The sequence below is a fragment of the Typopeltis vanoorti genome, chromosome 3, assembly GCF_054136105.1.
Source record: "Typopeltis vanoorti isolate ZY-2024b chromosome 3, IOZ_Tvanoo_1.0, whole genome shotgun sequence".
Taxonomy (NCBI): domain Eukaryota; kingdom Metazoa; phylum Arthropoda; class Arachnida; order Uropygi; family Thelyphonidae; genus Typopeltis; species Typopeltis vanoorti.
In genome coordinates this window covers 167,275,276-167,300,568 of record NC_143551.1, presented here as the reverse complement: position 1 = coordinate 167,300,568, position 25,293 = coordinate 167,275,276, and the positions used below count along the sequence as shown (strand labels likewise).

At 33.8% G+C, this 25,293-nt stretch overlaps 1 protein-coding gene across 1 annotated transcript in view; it reads right to left on the bottom strand.

Annotated features, from left to right (window-relative positions):
- Nucleotides 1–25,293, bottom strand: part of LOC150108732 (disco-interacting protein 2-like) — a 936,780-nt gene that overhangs the window by 756,992 nt on the left and 154,495 nt on the right. Inside the window, exons 7-9 of the mRNA XM_090416186.1 lie at nt 24,375–24,665; nt 17,587–17,592; nt 5,192–5,335 (exon numbers count right to left, since the gene is read on the bottom strand). Of these exons, the coding sequence (XP_090272312.1) occupies nt 5,192–5,335; nt 17,587–17,592; nt 24,375–24,665 (441 nt within the window). The remainder of the gene's footprint in view (nt 1–5,191; nt 5,336–17,586; nt 17,593–24,374; nt 24,666–25,293) is intronic.

Genomic DNA, 25,293 nt, shown 5'->3' with positions numbered 1-25,293 from the left:
TTTTTAATGAGCTTGTTTTTTTTGTTTGTTTTATGATAAAAAACTTTTTCAGTAAACTAACTTTTGAATTTTCATGCAATGAACTATTAATGATGAATTTTCTGAGAACTATCACAATACATGCAGAAATTAGTTAATTTATTTTCCATAAAGACAACTAAAATATGCAGTGCTTTATCCAAAAGATAAGTTTATCTAAAGATAAACTTATCTTTGGATATAAAATCAAACCACCAGTATAACTGCCATTACCAATGCTGCCTGAGTACAAAGTTCTATTCATCAATAGATAAAAATGAAAGGATCAAAGAAACAACAACAAAACTATTATGATGATTAAAATTAGCAAAAATTCAGTTTAATTTTCTTGAGTTATGTTAAACAGTGCATATTGTGTATGAAGAAGTTAATTAAGTCCTACAGTAAGTTTGATAACTGGATAATTCTGTCTTTCAATAATCACATCACTGAAGAACTGAAATGTTCAGTTTATTGTTTTTATCATAAATGCAAAGATAAACTTATATTTCCATAAAACTAATGCTTCATCTATACAATGTGCATTCTTCACCAGTACTTACTACGTTATTATCCCGACATTATTCTTAGTTTTTGGAGTGAAGTTTTAGTAGTGTATTATTTAAACTGAATATATGAAAGAGAAAAGTGAACAGTGAGCAAAGATGTATGTCAGCTAATGGTAAGCATTAAGTATATGAACTCAATTTTTAAGCTGATAAGAATTAGCTGTGTACTGAACCATCATCTAGCTCTGCAGTATCATCAGCAGAGTTCCTGGATATTAGGGCTGAATCTTTATCTCCAGTAATGTCTGAACATTGTAAGTAGACTGATTTTTTTTTTTTTTTAATGTGGTTCCCATCCCATGAAAGGTTATTAGTAAACCTATAGTACATTTGTACATTGGGGGGGGGGGGGGATGATGGGCTAAGGATTTTTGTTCCATTTTTATCAATTTTATATATATTTTTTGTAATTTTTTATTTAGTTTTACATAGTCTGAACACTCTGCTCTAGGGACCAAACATGGAATGGAACTTGTTCAAGATACTTCAGGCTTACAGTAAGCAGGGAGGTGATGTGACACAGGGTGATGAAATTCATCTATCATCTAATGACAATAAACATCTATGCCTCATAATGAAATTTAGATAAGAATTATTTAAGAATTATTGTTGGTTGGAGAGCAGGTATGCTAACCTGTCTGGCAAACCTGACTGTATATGACTAGGTTTTGTCACCTCATGTGGTTGTACATGTAAAGAACACCCTGATAAGAAAATTGCACAGCTATAGTTATAATGTTAGAACTTTGAAAGAAGAAGAAAAAGAAACAGCGCAATGTAAAGCACTGCAAAAATAAATTGAGATATTCTTGGACTTTCTGAAACAACAAATAATGAAAAAAAAAAAAAGTGCTGAAACAAGCAATTATATTTTTAATACTGCTAGGGAAATTAGAATTATGGTCTATAAATGATGGAAAAATAACATTCTTGAATTTAAACCAGTCTTCCAGAGAATTACAATTGTTAAAATGCCCCTCGAGGGTACATGTCAGGAATCTGATGATGAGACTGAAAATCAATAAGCAGTGCGATTTAAGTATAATACAAAAATATATACACACACCTCCAGTCATTCCAGAAGAAATTAACAATTTCTATGAGGATCTCTCCAACACTCTCAGATACAGTACATGTCAATGGAAAATTGTAATGGGTGATAAGTGTAAAGTAGGCAAGAAACAATAGGACAAAAGTGATTTAGGTGTGCAAGGTATGGGCAAAAGAAGTAAAAGAGGACAAATACTTGAATTTGCAGAGAGTGAGGGATTGTATACAGGAAATACTTTCTTTAAAAAGCAAACTAAATGAAAATTGACCAGGAAATAGAGAAGTTTTTAATGAAATTGATTATATTATGGAAATACTACAAGATGTATCTGTTATTAACCAATTCAATTATGATAGTAATATCACAGTTCAATTGTGATCATAGGCTAGTGAGAGCAAGAATTAAAATATACATTGGAGGAAGGATTGCAATTGTTAATTTAATAAAAACACACACTAGATAGTGACAATATAATAAACAATGAAAAATTTTAGGAAATAATGAAAGGAAAGTTGAAGGAAAAAAGTATGAATAAATCAGGCTTATATGATAGAAGGGAAGAAATAGTCAACAATAACAGAATTTACTATAGGTTTAAGAAAATCATTACTAGCAAATAGAACTTCTAGAGAAAAAAACTTTTTTCTAGAAATGAGAGTAGAAAATAAAAACATCAGAAAATATAATTTAAGAACAATTCAGAACATAATAGAAAACAAAAGAAAAAAATCTCTAAAAATGATCAAACAAGGGTTTACATGGAAGGAAAAATGGGCACAAAAATTGAAGAGGCAAGGAATAGTACAATACAATAGAGGAGAAATAAAGAAAATATGTAGCAAGCTTTATAGTGACCTATACACAGGCAAGGAAATAGATACAAATCCTCTACTACTATATTTAGATGAAGCTAATAGAACCACCCATCGTGATGGAAGAATTATGGAAAGCCCTCAAGTCAGCAAAGAATAATAAAAGTCTCGGAGAATATGAAAGATTAGCAGAATGAATAAAATCAGGAGGTTCACAGTTTCAAAAGGCCATATTGGATATGTTCAATGATATTTTAACTACGGAAAAAATTCCAGTGCAGTAGCATAAATCCTTAATTATCTTATTACATAAAAAGGGCAGCAGAGATTCTGGTTATTATATCAATCCTACAAAAGATTTATATCCATTATATTAAATAGGATCACAAGGTTTTTGGATGATGCACAGCCATATGAACAAGCAAGATCTCTACAACAGATCATTATATTCACACTATTAACCAAGTAATAATAGAAAAATAAATAAATAAATATAATCTTCCTGCATACTTAGTGTTTATAGATTTTGAAAAAGTTTTTGATTCTCTATATCACTCAGAAATAATAAACAGCTTAAAACAAACCATCCTAGTAAAGTATCAGATTATTAAAAACTACATCAAAACTCAACAACAGTACAAAACTAGAACATCAAGGAAAGAAATTTGGTACTGGGAGAGGAATAAGGCAAGGAGATGCTATATAAGCCAAATGTTTTCTGCTACATTAGAAGAAGTCTTTAAGAATGTTCCATGGAAAAACTATGGAATTACCATCAATGGACAAAATTTCAATCACATTTTGCAGATGACACTGTTTTTAGCAAAACATAAAGCTCAAGAAATGCTGAATGACCTTTACAAAGCAGGGGAAAAAAAGATTTAAAGATTAACACAATTAAAATCAAACTGATGATAAAATTCAGATCAAATGGAAGTAAAATTAATAGATGATCATATTGAAATTGTGAAGGAGTGTATTTATCTTGGTCAATTAGTTAGTTTTAAGGAAAAACAAGATAAAGAAATAAGTATAAGAATCACACAAGGAAACAAAGCATTTTGGCTGTTTAAAGATTATCTGTTAGGAGATTTAAATGTATGCCTAAAATAAAGATCCTTAATATATTTCTTATTCCAGTGTTTACCTTTAAAACTGAGACATGAGCAACAACTAAAACAATACAAACACAGGTCGCATGTGGCCCAAAGTGCCTTGGAGAGAAGAATGCTTCAAACAACAAAAAGGGATAGAAATAAGAAATAAAGAATTACAGAGATGACTAGAGTAGAAGATGAAGTGTTATGAAGCATGTAAAAAGAAATGGATTTGCAATATTAGTAGATTGACAGACAGATGGAGGGATGATCTACAAAAGTTTGACATGAGATGATGAAGACAGATAATGGCTAAAGACAGATAGAATGGAAAGTTAAGGGGAAGGCCTATATCCAGCAACACATAGAAAGAAGCCAAAGAAGAAGTATGATGATATAAATAAAAAAGTATATTTTCATAGTGCTGCAACACCAATAACCAAAAATAAGTAATTCTAATGACAGTAGCATGCTGACTTAGTGAGAGATCAAAATGTTTATCCATTTTACAAGAGGTAAGGAAACAGAAACTTTTGCATAGAGATAGCTTTTGGTGCAACCAACAAGAAAAATCTAAAATATTAAAATGTTTGAGTTTTGTAACTCAATTTTCCAACATTTTACTTTTCTACTTTGGAAGCTGCAAACAGTATCCACAATCTGATACACCACAATATTCTGGTGTATCAGATATCTTCAGTGAAATCCAAACAAAAAAAGAAATTAGGATTATAAAAAAGTAACTCACCATAAAGCTTGATATTTTTAACTATTCTATAGATTCTTTATTAAATTGGCTGAATTCGTAATTGTAGCATGCTAATACCTTTTCTTTGACTTTAAAGAATTCATTTATCATTAATGGTAGAAGGCAGAATACTGAGAGCTACATGAAGAGTACTGTTGCACATGCAAAAAATATGCACTATGGATATTCAAGAGCAAGGAACTTAAAAATATAATAATACAATCACTTTCCTAAATCGGTGAAAATGATAGTTGCACAATATAAGAAAATTTACTGAATTCATTAGTACCCTCAAGCATTCTATGAAATTGTTCAATTAATATAATTTAAGTTGGGTATGGAACATTTATCAGTTGAAATAGGATTAATAAATCTTTATATCAACTGAATTAAGAAATCTTCAAAGCTATAGTGTAGTTCATGAAGTAGAGCTTTGAAGATTTCTATTTCTTTGAAGATTCAAAGCATTTTGGAGAGGAATCTCTCTCTCTCTCTCCCCAGAATGCAAAGAGAGACATGAGCTCTGAGTTACAAAAAATATTATTATGTGACACCTCCAGGGAGTCCAAAGTGAAAGGCACCTGCTCTACAACTCTGTCTCCACCGCTCAATCCACCAACTACAACGAACCGCAACTACACCAATGCCATCTACCACTACTAGTATTATCACAGACAATCACAAACATCCATGCCCATGGCAGGATTTGAATCAAACCCACAGTCTTTTGGCTGAAGAGTGGATATGTTAACCACTCTTGGCCAACACATAATGCTCATAATGCACATATGCTTATAATGTTTAAAAAATTGCAACAGGAACAAGGATATATTTTTTTAGACACTACTTCAGTGAAATCCAAACAATTATAAGAAATTAGGAAAAAGAAGACATACCTGTATCATAATTTAAACCTGTAGATGAATGGTGAGTGATGCGAACTGATGACATGTGAGCTTGATTATATCGGTTTACATGGTCTGCTGAAGTCCATCTTGTCACTTCTGATGTATTTGTGACATCTGGTTGAACACTTATATCTGTTAAAAGTGAAATATACAGCTGTCATTTCAATAGTTATAAAAATAAAATAAAAATAAATTCCTATTCACTAAACTTTGTCTCTCCCTACCTCAAAAAACACTCTGAAGTAACAAATGAAAAGTTATTATATCAAATGCTCCCTTCTTTAATAATAAAATAAAAATTCACATTTGACATCCGTAGATGCTGTATGGTCACTGCCGTACCTCACATGGTTTGGGCAATGTTGTCTTCTGCTCGAATAAGTGGTAGGGTCACAGATTCCCTTTCTACACAAAGTTTATAGGACAATCACAAACATCCATGCCCATGGTGGGATTCGAACCCACGGCCTCTTGGCTGGAGAGTGGAAACATTAACCACTCAGCCAACCTTCTTTGCTCACACCAAAAAGATATATTTATAAAAAAAAAAAAAAAAAACATGATGAAAAGGAAAATGAAGATATAAAACATGTCTAATGGTGATTAGATTATAACATTGCTGTTGTTATTATCATTATTATACAAGAACCATTGAATCTAAAGACAAATCATGGAAGCCTCACACTAACTATTACCTACACAGTACAGTCACATCTCTTTCCTTAATCTCATTCACTGACAAAGCATCCATGACTATGTCTATCAACTCATTTCACTTATTCACCACTCTTCAAACAAAAAATCTGTCCTCTTGCTAATGGTAACCATGTTGTTCATACAACTTACGGGACGGGGGGGTCTGTTTTTTCCTGTCCTGTCACATGTTGAAAAATTTCTTCACCATCTATTCTATAAAACCCATTTAGTAAGTTATATGTTTGCATCACATCTCACATCCCCTACTTCCTGCCAATTGAATAACCCATTAACCTTTGGTCAACCCTCATAGGGAGCACTCCAAAGATCAGTCATCATTTTGTGTCAATTGCCTCTGAATCCTCTCTACCACTTCTTTATCCCATTATTGAAAAAAAATATAACTTCCTTATTTGCCTGTTCAATGTGTTAAACATCCAAGTGATTCTTGGAACTATTTAGCCCACTTTTTGCAATATGCTCTCTGAACTAACTGATCTGTCCACCATCAATTTCCTGTAGTCCATTTCCATCAATGTAATATATATCCCTTTGCCAATATAAAACTTGCACCTATTAACCTTTGTCCATAATTGTGAGTCTATTTAAATCATCCTGCAGGATCTCTACAGCACCTTTATTAAACACTGCTCTCCCCAATTCTGCATCATCAGTGAACAACTAGAATGCCAAGATTAATTGACAGATTAATTTTTCAAAAATGAAAGGCTAGGTTAATTGCCTCCCAAACTTGGAGATTTACACCCAACTTGGGTCCTTCCATTACCAGACATTTCAACAGGTATTAAACATATCTTCATGCACATGAATGTTACTTAAGAGTTGCTAAAACTCTTATCACTGAAGACTATGATTTGCATCTACATATAAACTAACATCTTTCCCCATTACATGGTAAGAGATTAGAATTTTGTCTAAATTATACTATACTGTATTTAATGTACAGTATAATGTTATATTATACTGTATATTGTAATCAGAAATATATGTAAAATTACAACCATTTCTGTCTAAGGTAAAAGTCTCACGATGGAGCATTTCAGTATGCTAGTAATGTGAACAGAGCACATAATCTTCTTCTTCAGTCAAATATATGCATGAATGTATAATGTGTAGCGTGTACACAAGCCATTTTATAAGATTCGACATCAGAGGCTATTGTATAGTTGTATAGTTCAGAAGTTGTATAGTTTATAATTGTATAGTTCAGAACACACGCAATTTACAGACAAAAATTACTAGTTGTGGTGGTGTTGGAGGTGGGCGGTAGATGGCGTTGATTCGTAGTAGAGGTAAGGTGTAGAGACAGTTGAAGATGTCCTCCCGCGATGAGTCTTCGGACTCCTTGGAGGTATCAGGAATAATAATATAGTTGGGAGGATGTAGGATTGGAATGTGAACTATTGATTTGACTTGTATAGGCAAGTAGCTGACAGACTGATGTTGATAAATGGTGCCAAATTTTGGATGATCAGTCCTTGGGGGCCACAGTCTGATGCATGTATTGATAATGTTGAGGACATTCAGTTATTTACTTATGACAAGGGCATGAACAGTGTAGTCAAAAATATAGCATCCAAATATGCAGCACATGCAGAGTGACTTGAGTAAGTTGGAGTAGGAGCAAGTAATGGCTGTCAGTTTGGTGTTAGTAAGTTGACCACTTTTGTATGGTAAAATCTCCAAGAGCATGTTATACTAGTAGGATTGGGTTTGGAGAACTCACAATGCAAAAGTGGACAACCTTACTAGGTTGATTTGCAGGAACTTGATGACACATCTACACTTGGAATGCTGTGTGCAAATTTGGTTTCCTGAGTTTGAAGAGGACGGGGAGGATGTGGTAAGAGAGAGAGCAAGAAAGAAAGAGATGAAGAAGAGTTGTAGGAATGATGTCTGAATTGTGGGGACAGGTGGACAGAAGAGGCTAGGGTGATGTGGTGAAGGAATCTAGACTTGGAGGTGTGGGATAATAATAACCATTCAAATAATGATAATAATAATCCAAATATTCAAAATTATAAGCAAGATTTTTGAAATGCTTCATAGCATTTTTTAAACTTTACTTTGCATCCTTTAATAGCAAACTGGCTTGAGTTTAGGTTAAGAATATTTTTATTCTATTGAAATTAGAGTAGTCTCTCAATTATCTGACCATTAAATAACTAAACCTTGAAGGATGCATCAACCTACCTTTGATGCAGAACTATGTAACTATACCTTCAGTTAAATAACCCTTCAACTTTCTACAAATTCAATTATCTGACAAGAAAACTGAGTTCCCACTGCAGTCAAATAAATGAAGGGTCACTATATTTTTTAGCTGTGCCATTTAGGACATTTAGTTTATGAAAGAAAATCAAAACAAGAAGGAATTTCTTAAATATGTTTAGGTGTGAAACAATTATGCAGTTGTGACCTTGAACTCACAACTAAAATATCCACCCCCCCCCCCACGGCTAAATTCGTACGTTATTACAAGGGTGCATTGAATGGCAATTTCAGACAACTGACTTTTCAATGAGCAAAAGTTTATTATACACATAAGCACAATACAATACAATAAAATTCATCATCATCAAATTCCTGCCATGTACCCTCAAGGAGTGTACAGGATATGATAGTACTACATGAAAAAAATTACATCATTATTAATTTCCTATCTACAATTTTCCTCCAGATCAGTCTGTTACTTGTCAAGACTCCAACATTATCAGATATTATATTTCTATCATCTAAGGCACTTTGTAAAGTATCAATCCACCTATATCTTAGTCTTCCTCTGGGTCGTTTTGCTGCCAACCTGGCAGAGAACACTTGTTTTGCTAAACTTTCCTCGCCCATTCTGTTAAATTGACCATACCACCTGAGATTAGCTCTGCTAATGCATTCCTGGATGCTGACAATGTCAAGTTCTTTCCTAATATCCTCATTTTTAATATGATATTGCCATTGATGCAATCTGTTCATGCCTATAATCTTTCTCAGGACTCTCATATCTGTGGTCTCTAGTCTTTGGTCAAGTGTTTTACTTCTGACCCAGCTCTCAGATCAATAAGTTAAAACTGGTTTGAACACTGTCTTGTATACAGCTAATTTAGTGTTCCGACTAATTTCTCTCTTATTCCATATGAATTTATTCAATTGACTTCCCACCATACCAGCTTTGCTGATTCCGTTGTCTATTTCTATATTTAATTTACCATCCTCAGTAAAAATCGTGCCTAAACAGCTGAAATGTTTTACTTGTTCCACAGGTTCTCCATTCACAACACAGTTGACATTTTCAATGATTCTGCCTATTTTCATTGTCTTAGTTTTTTTATTGCTGACCTTCATACCATATCTATTACAACAGTTATTCAATTTAGTCAGGGAATCTTGCAGACTTGTAGCGGATTTATTTAGAAGTATAACATCATCCACATAAAGCAAAGAGCAGACATTAACATCTCCAATTTTGATATCATGTTTAATACCACTTTCCTTCATAATGTGATCCATATAGATAACGAATAACAGGGAATAATGTACATCCTTTTCTCACACCAGATTTAACATTAAACCATTTTCCTCTACTTCCTTCAGTTCTAACTGCTGACTTACAACTCAAATAAAGACTAAGTATTGCTTGATATAATGCCCCATTGACACCATATAACTGCAGCGTATTGAATAGCTTCTCTCTTGTCATATGCCTTTTCCAAATCGACAAAACTTAAATACAGATCTTTGTTATATTCCCATGCTTTCTCGACTATTTGTCGTAAAGTGAAGATCTGATTATGACAGCCTCTATTTGGCCTGAATCCAGCTTGTTCCTCACCAAGCTTTTCTTCCACAATTCTTCTGAACTGTTACTCAAGTATACTTGCATAGATCTTGCCAGGAACACTCAGTAAGGAAATACCTCTTTAATTCTCACATACAGTTTTATTTCCCATTTTATATATGGGTACTATGAGAGCTCTACTCCAATCATCAGGAATTCGCCCCTCTGTCCAGGCTTTCTGAACTATGCAGTGCAGCTACTGTAAGACTCTTATACCACAATACTTCAGCATTTCTGGTCGAATATCATCTACTCCTGCTGCCTTTCCACATTTCAAGCCTTTGATGGCTTTTTCTACTTCAAGTATGGATATGTATTCCTGACTGCATGCGTAGTCAGTGTTTTTTACCACTATGCTGTCATCACTGCTTGTTTCATTTAGCAGTTTTTCAAAGTACTTACTCCATACTTCAAGGATATCTTTTTCTCCCGTTTTCATGTCACCTTTATCATCTCTAACTTCTTTTACAGCACTCTTTACTCCATTCCTAAGCTTCTTCAACAACCTCCAGAATATTTTGCCACCTTCTTGATATTTATTTTCTATATTCTTGCCAAAGTCTTCCCATGATTTTTGTTTAGCTAGTTTTACATAGTGTTTAGCATTCTTGCATTTGACTCTGTATTCTATAAGAGCACAAGCTGACTTATTTAACAGGAACTTTTGATATGCCTTCTTCTTTTCCTTTACTGCCTCTTTAACTTCCTGTGTCCACCCGGGAGTTCTGATTTTTTTTATCCTTACAGACAACCTCACCACATGCCTCTCTGGCAGAATCAATCAATGTTTTCTTCAGAGTTTGCCACTGAATCTCCAAGGTTTGATTCCTGTTCTCAAACTCTTTCATTTTTTCTTCAATAATCTTTGTGTATTTTAGTCTACAGTTCACATCTGAGAGCTGCTCAACTTTTATTCGCTTTAAAACTTTCTTACATGTTATTCTTTTCAATATGAAATTCAATTTTATCTTGTTCAAAACTAAATAGTGATCACTTCCAATTTCAAATCCTCTGTACACTCTGGTGTCCTGCACCAGGGAGAAAACATGACTATCAACAATAACATAGTCAATGCGACTTTTCTTATTCCTAGCCTCTTCTCTCCATGTGAATTTGTGCACATTTTTATGTTGGAACATGGTGTTAGTAATAACCAGTCCATGTCCTGAGCAGAAATCCAACAGATATTTGCCATTATTATTAGCTTTGCTCTTTTCTCCAATTCCCAAAATATTTTTGTATGTCTCACAATCATTTCCTACTCTCCTATTTAGATCCCCAACAAGGACCAACTTTTCATTTTTCATTGTGTCAGTTGCTTTTTCTAAAGCCTCAAAAAATTCCTCCACTTCTACCTTAGTAGAACCTTCTGTGGGACCATAGGCACAAATAAGTCTCATTGTTCAGTTCCCCATTCTCATATTTGCCCACATTACTCTACTTGAGACTTACTGCCATTCAAGAAGATTAGCCTCATATTTTGTGTTGAATACTATGGCTACTCCTTTTCCTTGATTGTCAATGCCTGAATATAACATTTTGTATTTATTGCTCAGAAAGATCTCACCAGTTTTGGTCTTTTTTGTTTCAGTCATCACCCCTATTATGTCGATCTGGTACTTATCTAATTCCTTAGCTAGCTCCATTTCTTTGCCATTCAGGCTTCTTATGTTGATAGTACTAATCTTTAACTCTGGTGATGTTGAGTTTGGGTGTGTTTTCAGATTTGTTCCAGTAGCTGACTTTTCGCTGTTCGCCCTGATTCCCTGGCGAAAACAATGGGGGCCTTGTTTAACCAGGCAATGCCCCAGCTGGCATAAAATTCTGTCATGTTGTACCATCATTTTTTATTTTGGTTTAACCAATAAGAATACAATTTGGTGGGCTAAATCTCAAATTGCCAGCCCATCCTCATTCGTTCAGTATCGAAGAAAATACCCAACAGGGTGCACCACGAGAAGGTAAGGATTGGACATTAGGTCAGAAGCCCTGGTCGGTTCTCCACATTCCTTTAACGGCTATGTGGAGGTCTCCTCTCAGTTATACAGCTTTGACCCTTAACCACCCCCAATAAAATTCATTAAAACTTAATTCAATACTAAGCTGAAGAAATACAAAGCAATATTAGCAAAACACAAGTGATAGGTTATAAAATTCTATGTGGGAAGGGCGATTATGCCGCCACAAAAGACTCCACACATGCGATAAAAGGATATCCTCGCAAATGTTAACAATTGACTAAAACTTCTCTTCTGTCTGAGCACAATATTATGATACAATACCTTAATTAAACACAATTAGTTTACACATGTTTACTCACGATAGTAATATGGATTAAACAGTCCTATCGCTACAATAGTAACCACATTCGATTCTTCAGACAGCTCTCAGACAAAATATAGATGACATGCATAAGTTACTAGACACACAATTATTTATCTATTAACACTGACAAGCTTATTCTCTTTCTATTCTTAAATGCTAAAGTCCTGGTTCAACTCTCGTTCAAGTCCTTCAATAGATCGGTAACCAGACTACAATCACAGCTACATAAGATTTGAAATAATATAAGATTTTACAATACCGTTTGATAAGGATCTTCTATGCTAGTCTCTGCTCTAACTCGTCTATAATTTCCGAGGACGAATTCTTCTGTAGTGGACCATATCTGAGATTTCTCATATCAAGGTGGACCTTCACGTCTTCAGCATATCAAGCTTCTTCCAAGGAAACACAATGGATCTGCAATTCGGTAGTCGTGAGATTCACTAGGTGGGCACCTACTTCTCCACAGATTTTCTTTTTTTCATCAAGAACAACGATTGATATAACATGCAGTAGTTATCTTTCTTCTCAGCTGTACAGTGTCCCTCCTTTCTATAATAGGGAAATAGGACCAAAATCCCGCTTACTTTATTCCTTGTCATGGCAGAAGGAGAGAACTCCTGACCATCACTCAGGAAAACCACATAACGAAGACTGGAGAACCAAGAGAGATCCTCGTGGGGGGGGGGTTCCTAAACCTTTTATACCATGACCTTACCGGCACCTTCTGCAATTAATCCCCCCCCCCCCCCGATGTCTGGATACACTTTCTGTGACCAGTTTGGGTTGCGTTTTTCTGCCAAAATTTCCTGCTGGCCGTGTGCACGTGACTGACTCGTGGTGATGTCCAAAATCGGGAACTTTGACACCTTGGACCTTACCTTGTTTCTTGCTAACCCCATGAGTCACATTTATTAAACTTTATCAGCTTACTAAACTTTTCTAACAATTGACAAAAACTTATAATCCCTTGTTTCAATTGTTTAACAGCGAGCCTTTACATGCAAAATTCTTATGACCAATATTCTATAATTTAATTATCTTATTTTCATCATATTACAACAAATTTTCTTATGTGAGTTAACAAATACTCTCAGTTGTATTTCACACTTAGATGCAAGTATATTTTCTTTTTTTATTAAAGATTCCTACTTGTTAAATAGTTACAAAAATTAAATTCCTTTTAGGAACTTTATTAATCACAAACTTTAACACCAGTATGATCATGAAAAGTACTGCTGTATCAGAAAGGTACTACTTTTCTGATACAGTAATAAATATGGTCCTAATATCTCTTGGCCATAATGGATCAGTTGGAATTATAAATGAGATAATTAGGGATATGAATATCTGTTAATTGCATGCCTTCTCTAACCAGTTCATGTTTGGCAAGGGACAAAAGTTTTTGGCAGAAAGAAACACACTAACTCCACGTGAAACCATTGCAAAACACGAAAGCTTATATACAGGTTCCTCACATTCCATAAGATTTTGAACTGAGGTATTTCAAATCAAAGAATACATATAGCATTATTCATATTGATGAACCACAGAACCATTATAGGATATATAAGTAGTATATAACTTATTATGCAGAGAATACTAAAGCATATCAAATGTTGTTCCAATTACAGAGAAAAGGAAACACAAATAAAACATATAAAAACTATAATTACAGAAAAAATTTATTTAATGTACATATGAGTGCTATATGCATACATAATTAAGTCGATACTGAAAAACACAAATCATATACCTGGTGAGAAATTTTATTCCTATTTACATCCTTATTTTACCTGAGCATGAATAAATAAAAGTTTGTGCAAAAAATATCTTCAAGAAGGGTTGTGCTGTATGAAATTATGGCAGAAGGAACTAAGACTATGAGTTCCTTAGCAGGAACTCATATCTGTAATTGAGTGTATTCAGGTAGGTCTGCCTGTTTTTTAAGATGAAAAATCTAAGGTTTATGGAGGGAAAACCTTGTCACATCAAGACAAGACTTGGATAGCTCACGTTCACTTAAAAAGTCATTCTTAAAGTTCTTTGCATCTTAAATAGGATTATAACCCATTGTTCTTATCCAATGGGTATCATCATTAACAATTAAGCTATAGTGGTTAAAGACTAAGCTCTTCTCTATATGAATACCACCCACCTTTTATGGATGGAATTTGCGTATGTTAGCCTAGAGCATTAGTACTGTGGGTGGATTAAGGGTTAGGTATCTAGGAATGATGTTCTACAAAATGAACATTTTGAACTTTTCAAGCCACTTCAAGCCTCTAAATAAGAAAGGATGCAGTTCTCACACACCCCACAGTGAAATTCATTTACCACATAAAGACATCCACAAAACATTTATGTCTATGAATTAAAGATGCCAAGAAATTATATTCTTGGTTTAATCCTTTATCCAAGTGTAAGCAAACAAAGTTTGCACATTAAGTACAACTTGCCCACTCATCTTCATGAGTGGGCAAGTTGTATATAGAGGCAAATGACTTCAAATCAGGGCTGCCACTCACATATTTCGAAGTTCCCCAGATTAGACCTCAAAAATTCCCCAGGTAGTAATAATTAGTGCTCGGATTTTTAGGTCATTAAAAAGTGCAAAATATGCATCCAAGTATAACTAAAAACATTTAAAACATCCGAAATATGCTCTTAAATATGCAAAAAAACTCAAACTATGCTCTTAAATATGCAAAAAACTCAAACTATGCACTTAAATATGCCTTTATTAATTTATAATTCTGCATGGTTTAATTAAAATATTACACATAAATTAAAAACATAATATAAAATACAAAAAATTGATATTTAAATAGTTACCTACTAATTGACCAGAAAAATGACTTAAAAATTTGCTCATTTTTTTAATTATTTTTTTTTTATTAATTCTCTCTTTCTCTTTTCCTGTAACAAAGTATACTTTCATTTAAAAATATATATATAAGTTTATATTATACGAAGAATACATACTTAACTTACTTTAATTGACATTTCCTTCCTCTTCTTCTTCGCCAATATCGTCTGGTAATTGATCACATTCCCTTTGCTGCTTTGCGGTATTAAGTCAATTTTTATATCTATTATGAACTGTGCAACTTTCCAACTCCTTGATTAATGTTTTCGGTGGCTCCCAAGAAGTACACGTTGCATTTTGTCTCGCTAAGCACTGCTTTGCTAGGATTCTGTCTCTCACAGTTTCTGTTTTTAATGAATTAGCTAATTTTGTTTTTATACAATTCACTTGTGAGAAAATTCGCTCCACGCATGCAGATGAATGCGGCAGAATAGTAAGATTTGTCATAAAATATGACAGTAAACCATATTTATTATTATTCATGCCATCTTTTATGTCAGCCAATATCGAGGAATGCCAATATCTTTAGGAATTGGTAGATCTGTGGCTAAGGAATTAAGGAATTACGTGGCTAAGGAATGTGTCTAGACCAGATGTGGTCTGATTAGAGCTGTATACAGGGTGTTCGGGATAAATTTGACAGTTTCGTAAGGAAAAAGAAAATCTTCTTTGTATCTATTAAATTTAATGAATTGACAAAAAACCATTACAGGCAGAGTTAATTACAATACTATCAACAAGATTTACTCAAAATAACCACCATTAGCATCGATCACAGCTTCAATTCTGCTTCGGAACCTCGAACTAGCTGATGCTACAGTCTCCCTGGGAAGGGCCGCAAAAACTGTTTTAATTTTATCCATTAACTGGGCTTTTGTATTACTGGAAGTGCGATTGGTGTCTTTTTCAGCTGCGCCCCATACAAAATAATCCATGGGGTTAAGGTCTGGGGAGTTTGGAGGCCAAACATTTGGACTGGTGAAGTCGTAGAAATTTTCAGACAACCATTTTTGACTTTTCCCAGAGGTGTGGCAAGGGGCCGAATCCTGCTGCCATACATACGGCCTACCATTGGCTACCCTTGTTATCCAGGGCTTGACTACAGTTAGCAACTCCACGAACAAAGCCCGAATTCCAATGCCAGGGTTCTTCAACACCTGTTCCTGCAGATTTGCGAGGAATTCTGCTGTACGAACGCAATCAGATCGTCTGCTAGGGATCTTTCTTCTTGCTACATCCTCGTAGTCACCATTGCAAGTCTCTAGTTCATGCCTGATTGTTTTTACTGTATTCAGGGAGCATTGGGCAGCAGTCGTAATATCCTTATTTTGATGGCGGGCACGAATCATCATGATACAAGTTATTCTCTTCCATGATTCAGGTGGGTTCCAGCTATCCATCCTTTCTGACATCTTGTATATGAATGAAGAAGGGTCCAAACTTTTAAATGAAGAGAAGTGTGTGTTAATACATGTAACTTACGGAAAAATATAATTAATTATAAATATGTCAAATTTATCCCGAACACCCTGTACATTGAAACCACCACCCTTTGTTAACCTCTATTGGTTAACATCTTTCTCATTGTTACAATAATTTTCTGGATTGTCGGTGTAACCTGAAATGCTCTGAGCGAAAATCTATATTAAGTGTATTTACTTTTTCAAGAATATAATGAAGAAAAAAAAGCATTGGTCTGGTTCCAAGGTCAGTAAGTGTAACATAAATTTTTTTGGCATTGTCAATTTTATCTGTCCTTGATTCATTTTGAAAGTATAGAACTAATGCATCATACTGTTCTAAAATAGTTGATACCACTTTTTCCCTCGACAGCCACCTGGTTTGACGCAAGTTTGGGAATTTTATGTGCATCTATATCAGCAGCTTCTTGAATGAGTACAAAATCTTTTTGCTGCTTAGCACTGTGGGAGAAGTAGGAGGTTAAATCCTTTAGAAAAGCTTCTAAGTATGAGGGTAAAACACTGACTGCATGACTAGCGCATAGAGCAAATGAATGACAAACGCAACCCATCACAAAAACAGATGGGACGTCATCTTTCAACAGTTTTTGAAATCCACTGTTAACGCCCATCATGGAGGAACAGTTATCATTACCAAACCCAATGATATTGCTAAGGGGAATGCCATGATCCAGCAGAAGAGTTTTGACAGCACTGTAAAGACTTTTAGCACTTCCGTTCTCTACACATACTATGTCCAGTAGTGCATCAGCTACATCTTTTTTATCTGTATCAAAATACCGTACAACAACAGCTAAGATTTGAGTGACGGAGATATCTGTACTCTCATCTATTATAATTGAAAATTTTTGATTCTTGCATATTTCAGTAAGTTGAGACCTTTCATGGAATGATATTCCATCCTGAATAACATACAAAATGATCGTTACAAAATGATCAACATGAGAAAATGGGACATTATGCTCAGAAAAGAAGCTAGCAATTATTAACTCACTCCTAGCTAATTTTTTATCCTCTGTTGACGCTTTCTTATTAAGAAATTGAGTAATAACAGCTGTCGACTTATTAGACTGATAATTACTTTTATGTTTGGCTGAATGCTTTATTAGCGCAGATTTGTTTGCGTTTTTAAATGTAATATTACAACACTTACAGTAACTGGTATCTTTGCTGTTCACGTCTTGCTGCAGCCAATCTTTTAATTCAGGATATTTTAACCAATCTTCTTTAAATGCTTGAGAATACGACTTCTGTTTTTTTCTTTGATGGCTCCATAATGGTTGGATTAGAAGTACCATAAATATAAAAATAAGTAAAAATATTGATAATTTAAACAATTTTTCAAACACTGTACAAGCACAAGGATCTCTATGATAACAGTGCAAGAGGTTGCACTATATGTATGTAATGATGTAAAACCTGTGTGATAAGAAAGGGAAAACGAAACCAGTACAGAGCAGAAAGGGTTTATTTATCAGATTTATCAAAAAAAAAAATTCCTGAATATAATAGTAAAATATGACAAAAATATTAAAATTCAAACTTTTGTTCAAATTTCCCAAGATTTTGGGAGTTTTTTTATTAAAAATCCCTAGATCCCTAGGTAGCAGCTAAATTCCCTAGATCTTGGGAAAAATCCCAAAAAGTGGCAGCCCTGCTTCACATCACTTGCTTTAGTATCCTATAATGCAAAGCACATATCCTTAAAGATGTTGCTATGCATTATGAGAAGAGTCAATACCCAGACTGGTTTTGACCTTTATTGAGGTCTCATCAGTGGGAGCCAGACCCAGAAGTGATACCAAATTTGAAGTAATGCAAAAGTCATATTTCCATATACGAGTAGCTAAAAGGTGTCACACCATATTACTAAAATACTTTGAATTAGAGATAGATGTTGACTGAGGCATAATAAGGCAAGTGATGTGAAGGCATTAGCCTCTACATAAAAGTTGCCCAGTCATGAAGTTACTTCATGCAAACTTTGTTCGCTTACACTTATATCTATCTCTAATTCAAAGTATTTTAGTAATAAGGTGTGACATTTAGCTACTTGTATATGGAAATATGACTTCTGCAGAGTGTTTGCAGTCTACAAATTCTGTTTTCATAATCAGTATTCCACAATCCTGATATCACTAGCAATAAGGAGAAAGAGGGGTGATATGATTGAGACTTAAGAATTTCTGAAAGGGTTCACAGAATTTCAGTAGATGGAATTTTCCATTTTATGGAGGGTGTTTAAACGACAACAGCATCCTTGGAAGTTGAGATTGAATGCTATCAAGAATGGGATGAGGGCTAGACTTCTCTCTCGTAGAGTGGTGTGTGACTGGAATGGACTGCCATTAGATGTGTCTGCAAGTAGCGTGAATGAATTCAAGAACAGGTGTGACAGCTGGGATGAATAGTAGGGCCTCCCTTGAGAAGTTCCTGATTCCCTGGAGGTCTCTCTTAATACTAATAATATTCTAATACCCCCCCCCATTTCCCAATAGTCCAAACAGTAATGGTAATTCCATCTGAATGGAAAGAACTAAATTCCATCATTGTAAGGACGTAACTAAAGGGAGTTCACAGGTCTGATATGAAAGTGGCAGTTTTGTACTCATAAAAACAGATTTTTCATCCCTCAAAAATAGAAAACTAGTCAGAGAAATAGACAGTTTACAGACAAAACTATTTCAACTAATAATGAAAAACTAAATTCATAAGATGGCATTATACTTACTAATATGGAACTCTCATTCGAACAACAGCATACTCTAAATATGATTACACAGCAACTTGCAAGTTGAAAATAATCTCTTTTAATTTCATCATCATCATCATACGTATCAAGGATTTAGGCCTAGTATGGCCTGTTCCGGTCTTAGAAGTCATTGCTGAATCGTTTAAGAGGACGTCCTGGTTTTCTTTTTCCTAATGGCTTGTACTTTAAGGCTTGTTTTGGTAATCTTTCTGTTTTCATTCTTTGAACGTGTTCCATCCATCTATGTTTATATTTTTTAATTTTTTCAATTACTGGTTCTTGGTTTAATTCTTTCATAATATCTTCATTTTTTTTTGTGATCAAATAGGGTATACTTTGCAGTTTTTCTCATAAACTTCATTTCTGCTGTTGTTAATCTTTGTTTGTCTTTTTTGTTTTATTGTCCAGATTACACTTCCATACATTAAGACCGGTAGGGCTAATGTACTGTATACTTTTAGCCTGGTTTGTTTTTGAACTAGGTTTGGTTTAAATATAGAGTTAATTACTCCTGTTATTTTTAAATATTTTGCAATTTTTATGTTTATATCTTTTTCATTTTCATAAGTGATCATACATCCTAGGTAGTTCAATGAATTCACCTGTTCTAAGATCTTGTTATCTAATACTATTTTAGTTCTTGCTGGATCTTGTCCTTTAAAGGCCATAGTTTTTAATTTTTCCGTTGATATTATCATACCATAATCTTTGGATATCTCATTTAGATTTAAAATAGCTTTCTGTAAGTTATCTTCAGAATTTGTAATTATTATTTGGTCGTCTGCAAAGAGGAGAGTGTTTAAGTTAACTGTAGGTGAAAGTTTAATTCCTTGATGTAAATTTTTACTCCATTTTATTATTATTTCATTTAAGTAGATATTAAAAAGAGTTGCTGAGAGGGGACATCCCTGTCGGACCCCTTGGTTTATCTCTCTTGTATATGATAGCTCATAATTTAATCTTATTTGTATTTGATTATTTTCATATATACTTGTGACAGCTTTTAGGATATTATTTGGTATTTGTCTTTCTTTTAATATGTTAAATAATATGTTTCTTTTAACTTTGTCAAATGCTTTTTCAAAATCAATAAATGCAATATGTGTTTCTAAATTATATTCTCTTCTTTTTTCTATTATTAATTTTAGGCAGAAGGCTGGGTCTATACATGATCGTCCTTTTCTAAATCCATTTTGTACCTCTAGAATAAAGTTTTCGGAATATTTCATTAGTTTGTTATTTAAGATTCTGCTGTATATTTTGTAACATGAATTTAGTATACTGATACCTCTATAGTTTTTAGGGTCATCTCTATTACCTTTCTTAAAGATAGGAATCACAATTGCTTTTTTCCATTCTATTGGGGGGATACCAGTTGAGTAAATTTTATTTAAAAATAATAAGAGTCTTCCTTTGAATCTTGTTCCTGCATATTTATATAGTTCTGAACCTAGCTTATCTTCTCCAGGTGATTTTCCGTTTCTTGTTTCTTTCAGGCTGATTTCTAATTCTTCTTCAGTTATTTCCTTTTCGTTTTCGTTAATTGTTTGCCAGTTGTCTTTTTTAAAATATTTGTCTGTCCACAGTTCTGTGTAGTAATTTAGAAATTCTTCTAATTTCAATTCAGTGTTTAATTTTATGTTTTCTTTGGTATCTGCATTTAGGTGTTTCAAAATCTTATATACATTGGGTCTTATTTTATATAAATCATGTTCTAAATTAGAAACAAATTTATTCCATGATTCTCTATGTCTTTTTCTGACTTCTCTTTTAGCTATGGCTCTTATTCTTTTATATTCTATTTCATCTTCTAATCTTTTACTGCTTAACCATTTGTAATAGGCTTCTTTTTTCTTTTTGATTATTTCTTTGATTGCATCATCCCAGATCTTTAGTTTATTTCTTTTATTGAATTTTTTGGTCTTTCCTAAGCTTTCATTTGCTGCTGCATTTAGTATCGTTTTTACATTAAGCCATTCTATTTCTATTTCTTCATTTTGTTTTATTTTATATAGATACTGGTTAATTCTTTGTTCATATAGCCATTGTACATTTGTGTCATTCAATAGTCTAGTTTTATAAACAAATGTTTCAAATTTTCTTTCTGTTCTTGTTACTTGTAGCCATTTAGGTGGTAATCTTAATTTTATTTTAACAAGGAAGTGGTCACTGCTTATTTCATATCCTCTGTGAACTCTAACATCTAGTGAAATTTTTGATGTCTTTTCATTTAATATGAAGTAATCTAATATTGATTTCCATCCTCTTGCTGCCCAAGTATATTTATGCTCTTTTAATTTATATAATCAATTTCTTATTTTTATATTATTTTGTTAATTTATAGTTAATTCATGCTGCAAAATAGATTTCAAAAGTTTATTTCATACAACTATTCTGAAGGGGTACTTAAGGGTCAAAGCTGTATAACTGAGAAGAGACCTACACACAGCCTTTAAAGGAATGCGAACCAATCAGGGCTTCTGGCCTAATGTACAATTCTCACCTTCTAGAGGTTGACCCTGTTAGGTATCTACCTGGATACTGAATGAAAAAGAATATGCCAATTTGGGATTTAGCCAACCAAATTGTAATTGTATCTTATTGGCTTAAACCACAATCTAAAATGATGGTACAACCTTAAACAAGAACCCTGTTGTTTTGCCAGAGAACCAGGGTGAACAGCGAAAAGTCAGCTATTGAAACAAATCCCAACTCATCATCAGAGTTCAAGATTGGTACTAACACATACTGAATGGCAAAGAAATGGAGCTAGCTGAGAAATTGGATAAGCACCAGATCGACATAATAGGGGTGACGGAAACAAAAAAGACAAATACTGGCGAGATCTTTCTAAGCAATAAATACAAAATGTTACATTCAGGCAATAACAATCAGGGAAAAGAAGGAGTACCTATAACATTCAACACTAAATACGAAGATAATCTTCTTGAATGGCAGGCAATGTCAAGTAGAGTGTTAAGCGCAAATATCAGAATGTGGAACTCGACAATGAGACTTATTTGTGCCTATGGTCCAACAGAAGGTTCTACTAAGGTAGAAGTGGAAGAATTTTTTGCGGCTTTAAAAAAAGCAACTGACACAATGAAAAAGGAAAAGTTGATCCCTGTTGGGGATCTAAATAACAGAGTAGGAAATGATTGTCAGACATACAAAAATAATTTGGAAAAATTTGGAGAAAAGAGCAAAGCTAATAATAATGGCAAGTACCTGTTGGATTTCTGCTCAGGACATGGACTTGTTATTACTGACACAATGTTCAAACAAAAATTGGTAAAAAAAAATCACATGGAAAGAAGATGAAAGGAATAAGAAAAGTCTCATTGACTATGTTAATGTTGATAATAATGTTTTCTCACTGGTGCAGGTCACTAGAGGATTTGAAATTGCAAGTGATCACCATTTAGTCTTGAGTAGGATAAAATTAAAATTCATACTGAAAAGAAGAACATATAAGAAAGTTTTAAAGCGAATAAAAGTGGAGCAGCTGTTAGATATGAACTGTAGACTAAAATAGACAAACATTAATCAAGAAAAAATGAGAGTTCGAGAACAGGAACCAAACCTTGGAGATTCAATGGCAAGCCCTGAAGAAAATATTCATTGATTCAGCCAGAGAGGCATGGGTGAGGTTGTCTGCAAAGATAGAAAAATCAGTACTCCATGGTGGACACAGGAAGTTAAAGAGGCAATGAAGGAAAAGAAGAAAGCATATCAAAAGTTCCTGGCAAATAAGTCAGCTAATGCTCTTAGAGAATACAGAGACAAATGTAAGAAAGCTAAACACTGTGTAAAACTAGCTGGAAGACTTCGGTAAGAACATAGCAAATAAATATCAAGAAGGTAGCAAGATATTCTGGCGATTGTTAAATGAAACAAGCAGTGATAGCACAGTGATAAAAAAACACTCAACAGGCATACAATCAGGAATACATATCCTACATATCCATACTTGAAGTAGAAAAAGCCATCAAAGGCTTGAAATGTGGAAAGGCAGCAGGAGTAGATGATATTCGACCAGAAATGCTGAAGTATGGAGGTATAAAAGTTTTACAGTGGCTGCACTGCATAGCTCAAAAGGCCTGGACAGAGGGACAAATTCCCGATGATTGGAGTAGAGCTCTCATAGTACCCATACATAAAAAAGGAAATAAAACTGAATGTGAGAATTACAGAGGTATTTCTCCACTCAGTGTTCCTGGTAAGATTTATGCAAGCATACTTGAGAAACAGCTGAGAAGATTGTGGAAAGCTTGGTGAAAAACAAGCTGGATTCAGTCCAAATAGATTCTCATATTTTCACTTTATGACAAATATAGTTGAGAAATCATAGGAATATAAGAAAGATCTTATATAAGTTTTGTAGATCTGGAAAAGGCATATGACAAAGTGCAAAGAGAAAAGCTATTCAAAACACTACAGTTATATGGCGTCAGTGGGACATTATATCAAGCAATACTTAGTCTTTATTTAAGTTGTGAGTCAACAGGTAGAATTCAAGGAAGTAGAGGAAGATGGTTTCATGTTAAATCTGGTGTCAGACAAGGATGTACATTATCCCCTCTGTTAATAATTATCTATATGGATCACATTATGAAGGAAAGTGATATTAAACCTTATATCAAAACTGGAGATGATAATCTCAGCACTTTACTTTATGAGAACGATGTTATACTTTTAAGATTTCCTGACTAAATTGAATAACTGTTTTAATAGATTTGGTATGAAGATCAGCAATAACAATACAAAGAAAATGAAAATAGGCAGAAACACTGAAAATATCAAACGCATCATGAATGGAGAACCTATTGAACAAGTAAAACATTTCAGCTACTTAGGCACGATTTTTAGTGAAGATGGTAAATTAAATATGGAAATAGACAACAGAATCAACAAAGCTGGTATGGTAGGAAGTCAAATGAATACATTCACATGGAATAAGAGAAATTACTCAAAAGACTAAATTAGCTGTATACAAGACAGTGATCAAACCAATTTTAACTTATGGATCTGAGATCTGGGTTAGAAACAAAACACTAGACCACGGATATGAGAGTCCTGAGAAAGATTGGAGGCATGAACGGATGACATCAGTGGCAATATCATGTTATAAACGAGAATATTAGGAAAGAACTTAAGTGCATCAAAACTACTACATTTATCAGAGATAACTGAACACTCACTTGGAGTGAGATTCTGCAGAACATCAGCTAAGTTTGTTACTGGACTTCTAATTCCACTATGTTCTGGCCAATATTCCTCCATTCTCCCTAGCCTTCCATTATACTTCATGTGCCACTGCTGTGGTGAAGGTGTTTCTCTTGCTGACGATGCACTAGAAGTATCCGATGGGGAGGATGTTGGCTGCTGATGCTTGTGGAAGATTTCCTGGAATGTACATGGAGGCAACTGTTCTTGCTCTGGAGTGCTACTTTCATTAATAGCACTATCATCATCAGATGAAGAATCTGTCAATATAAATATATACTGTTAGACTTCGCTGCTAAATCAATATGTATGATTATACAATGTATACATTAATACATTAAGATCAAATAATAACACAATAATAAAGTTAGCCAATATTAAACAATCTGAAAACTGAAATTTGTGGATTGTTTTAATTCAAACCTTAATAAGTGGTTTTAATTCCTACTTAGAATCTTGAGTTTCACTGAATTTGTTTCATGTTTCTGTTTATGAAGAACACTTAAACGGAAGATATGCAGATTACATGAATTATAAATTTCTTAAATAACACAACAACAACAAAAAATAAATAAATAAAATAAAAATAAAAAAATAAAAAATAACAAAACTACCATTTATATAAAAGAAACTAAATATCTTAATCCTTTTCTGTAACAATTCACACTGAAGTGAAACTCAATGCTCTCAATAACTCAGCCCTAGTCTATTGGTAATTTCATTTTATACCAAAATAAACATAGTGTAGTTCAATTCCAACTCCATTCATTAAAACCTGGAACTCGTGGATACTGCCTAATATTTTTTTTTTGATTAGGTAGTTTACAATTGCAAAAATGCTTACAGTTATGGATAAAGGTATATGTGAATAACTGGTTATTGGAAATT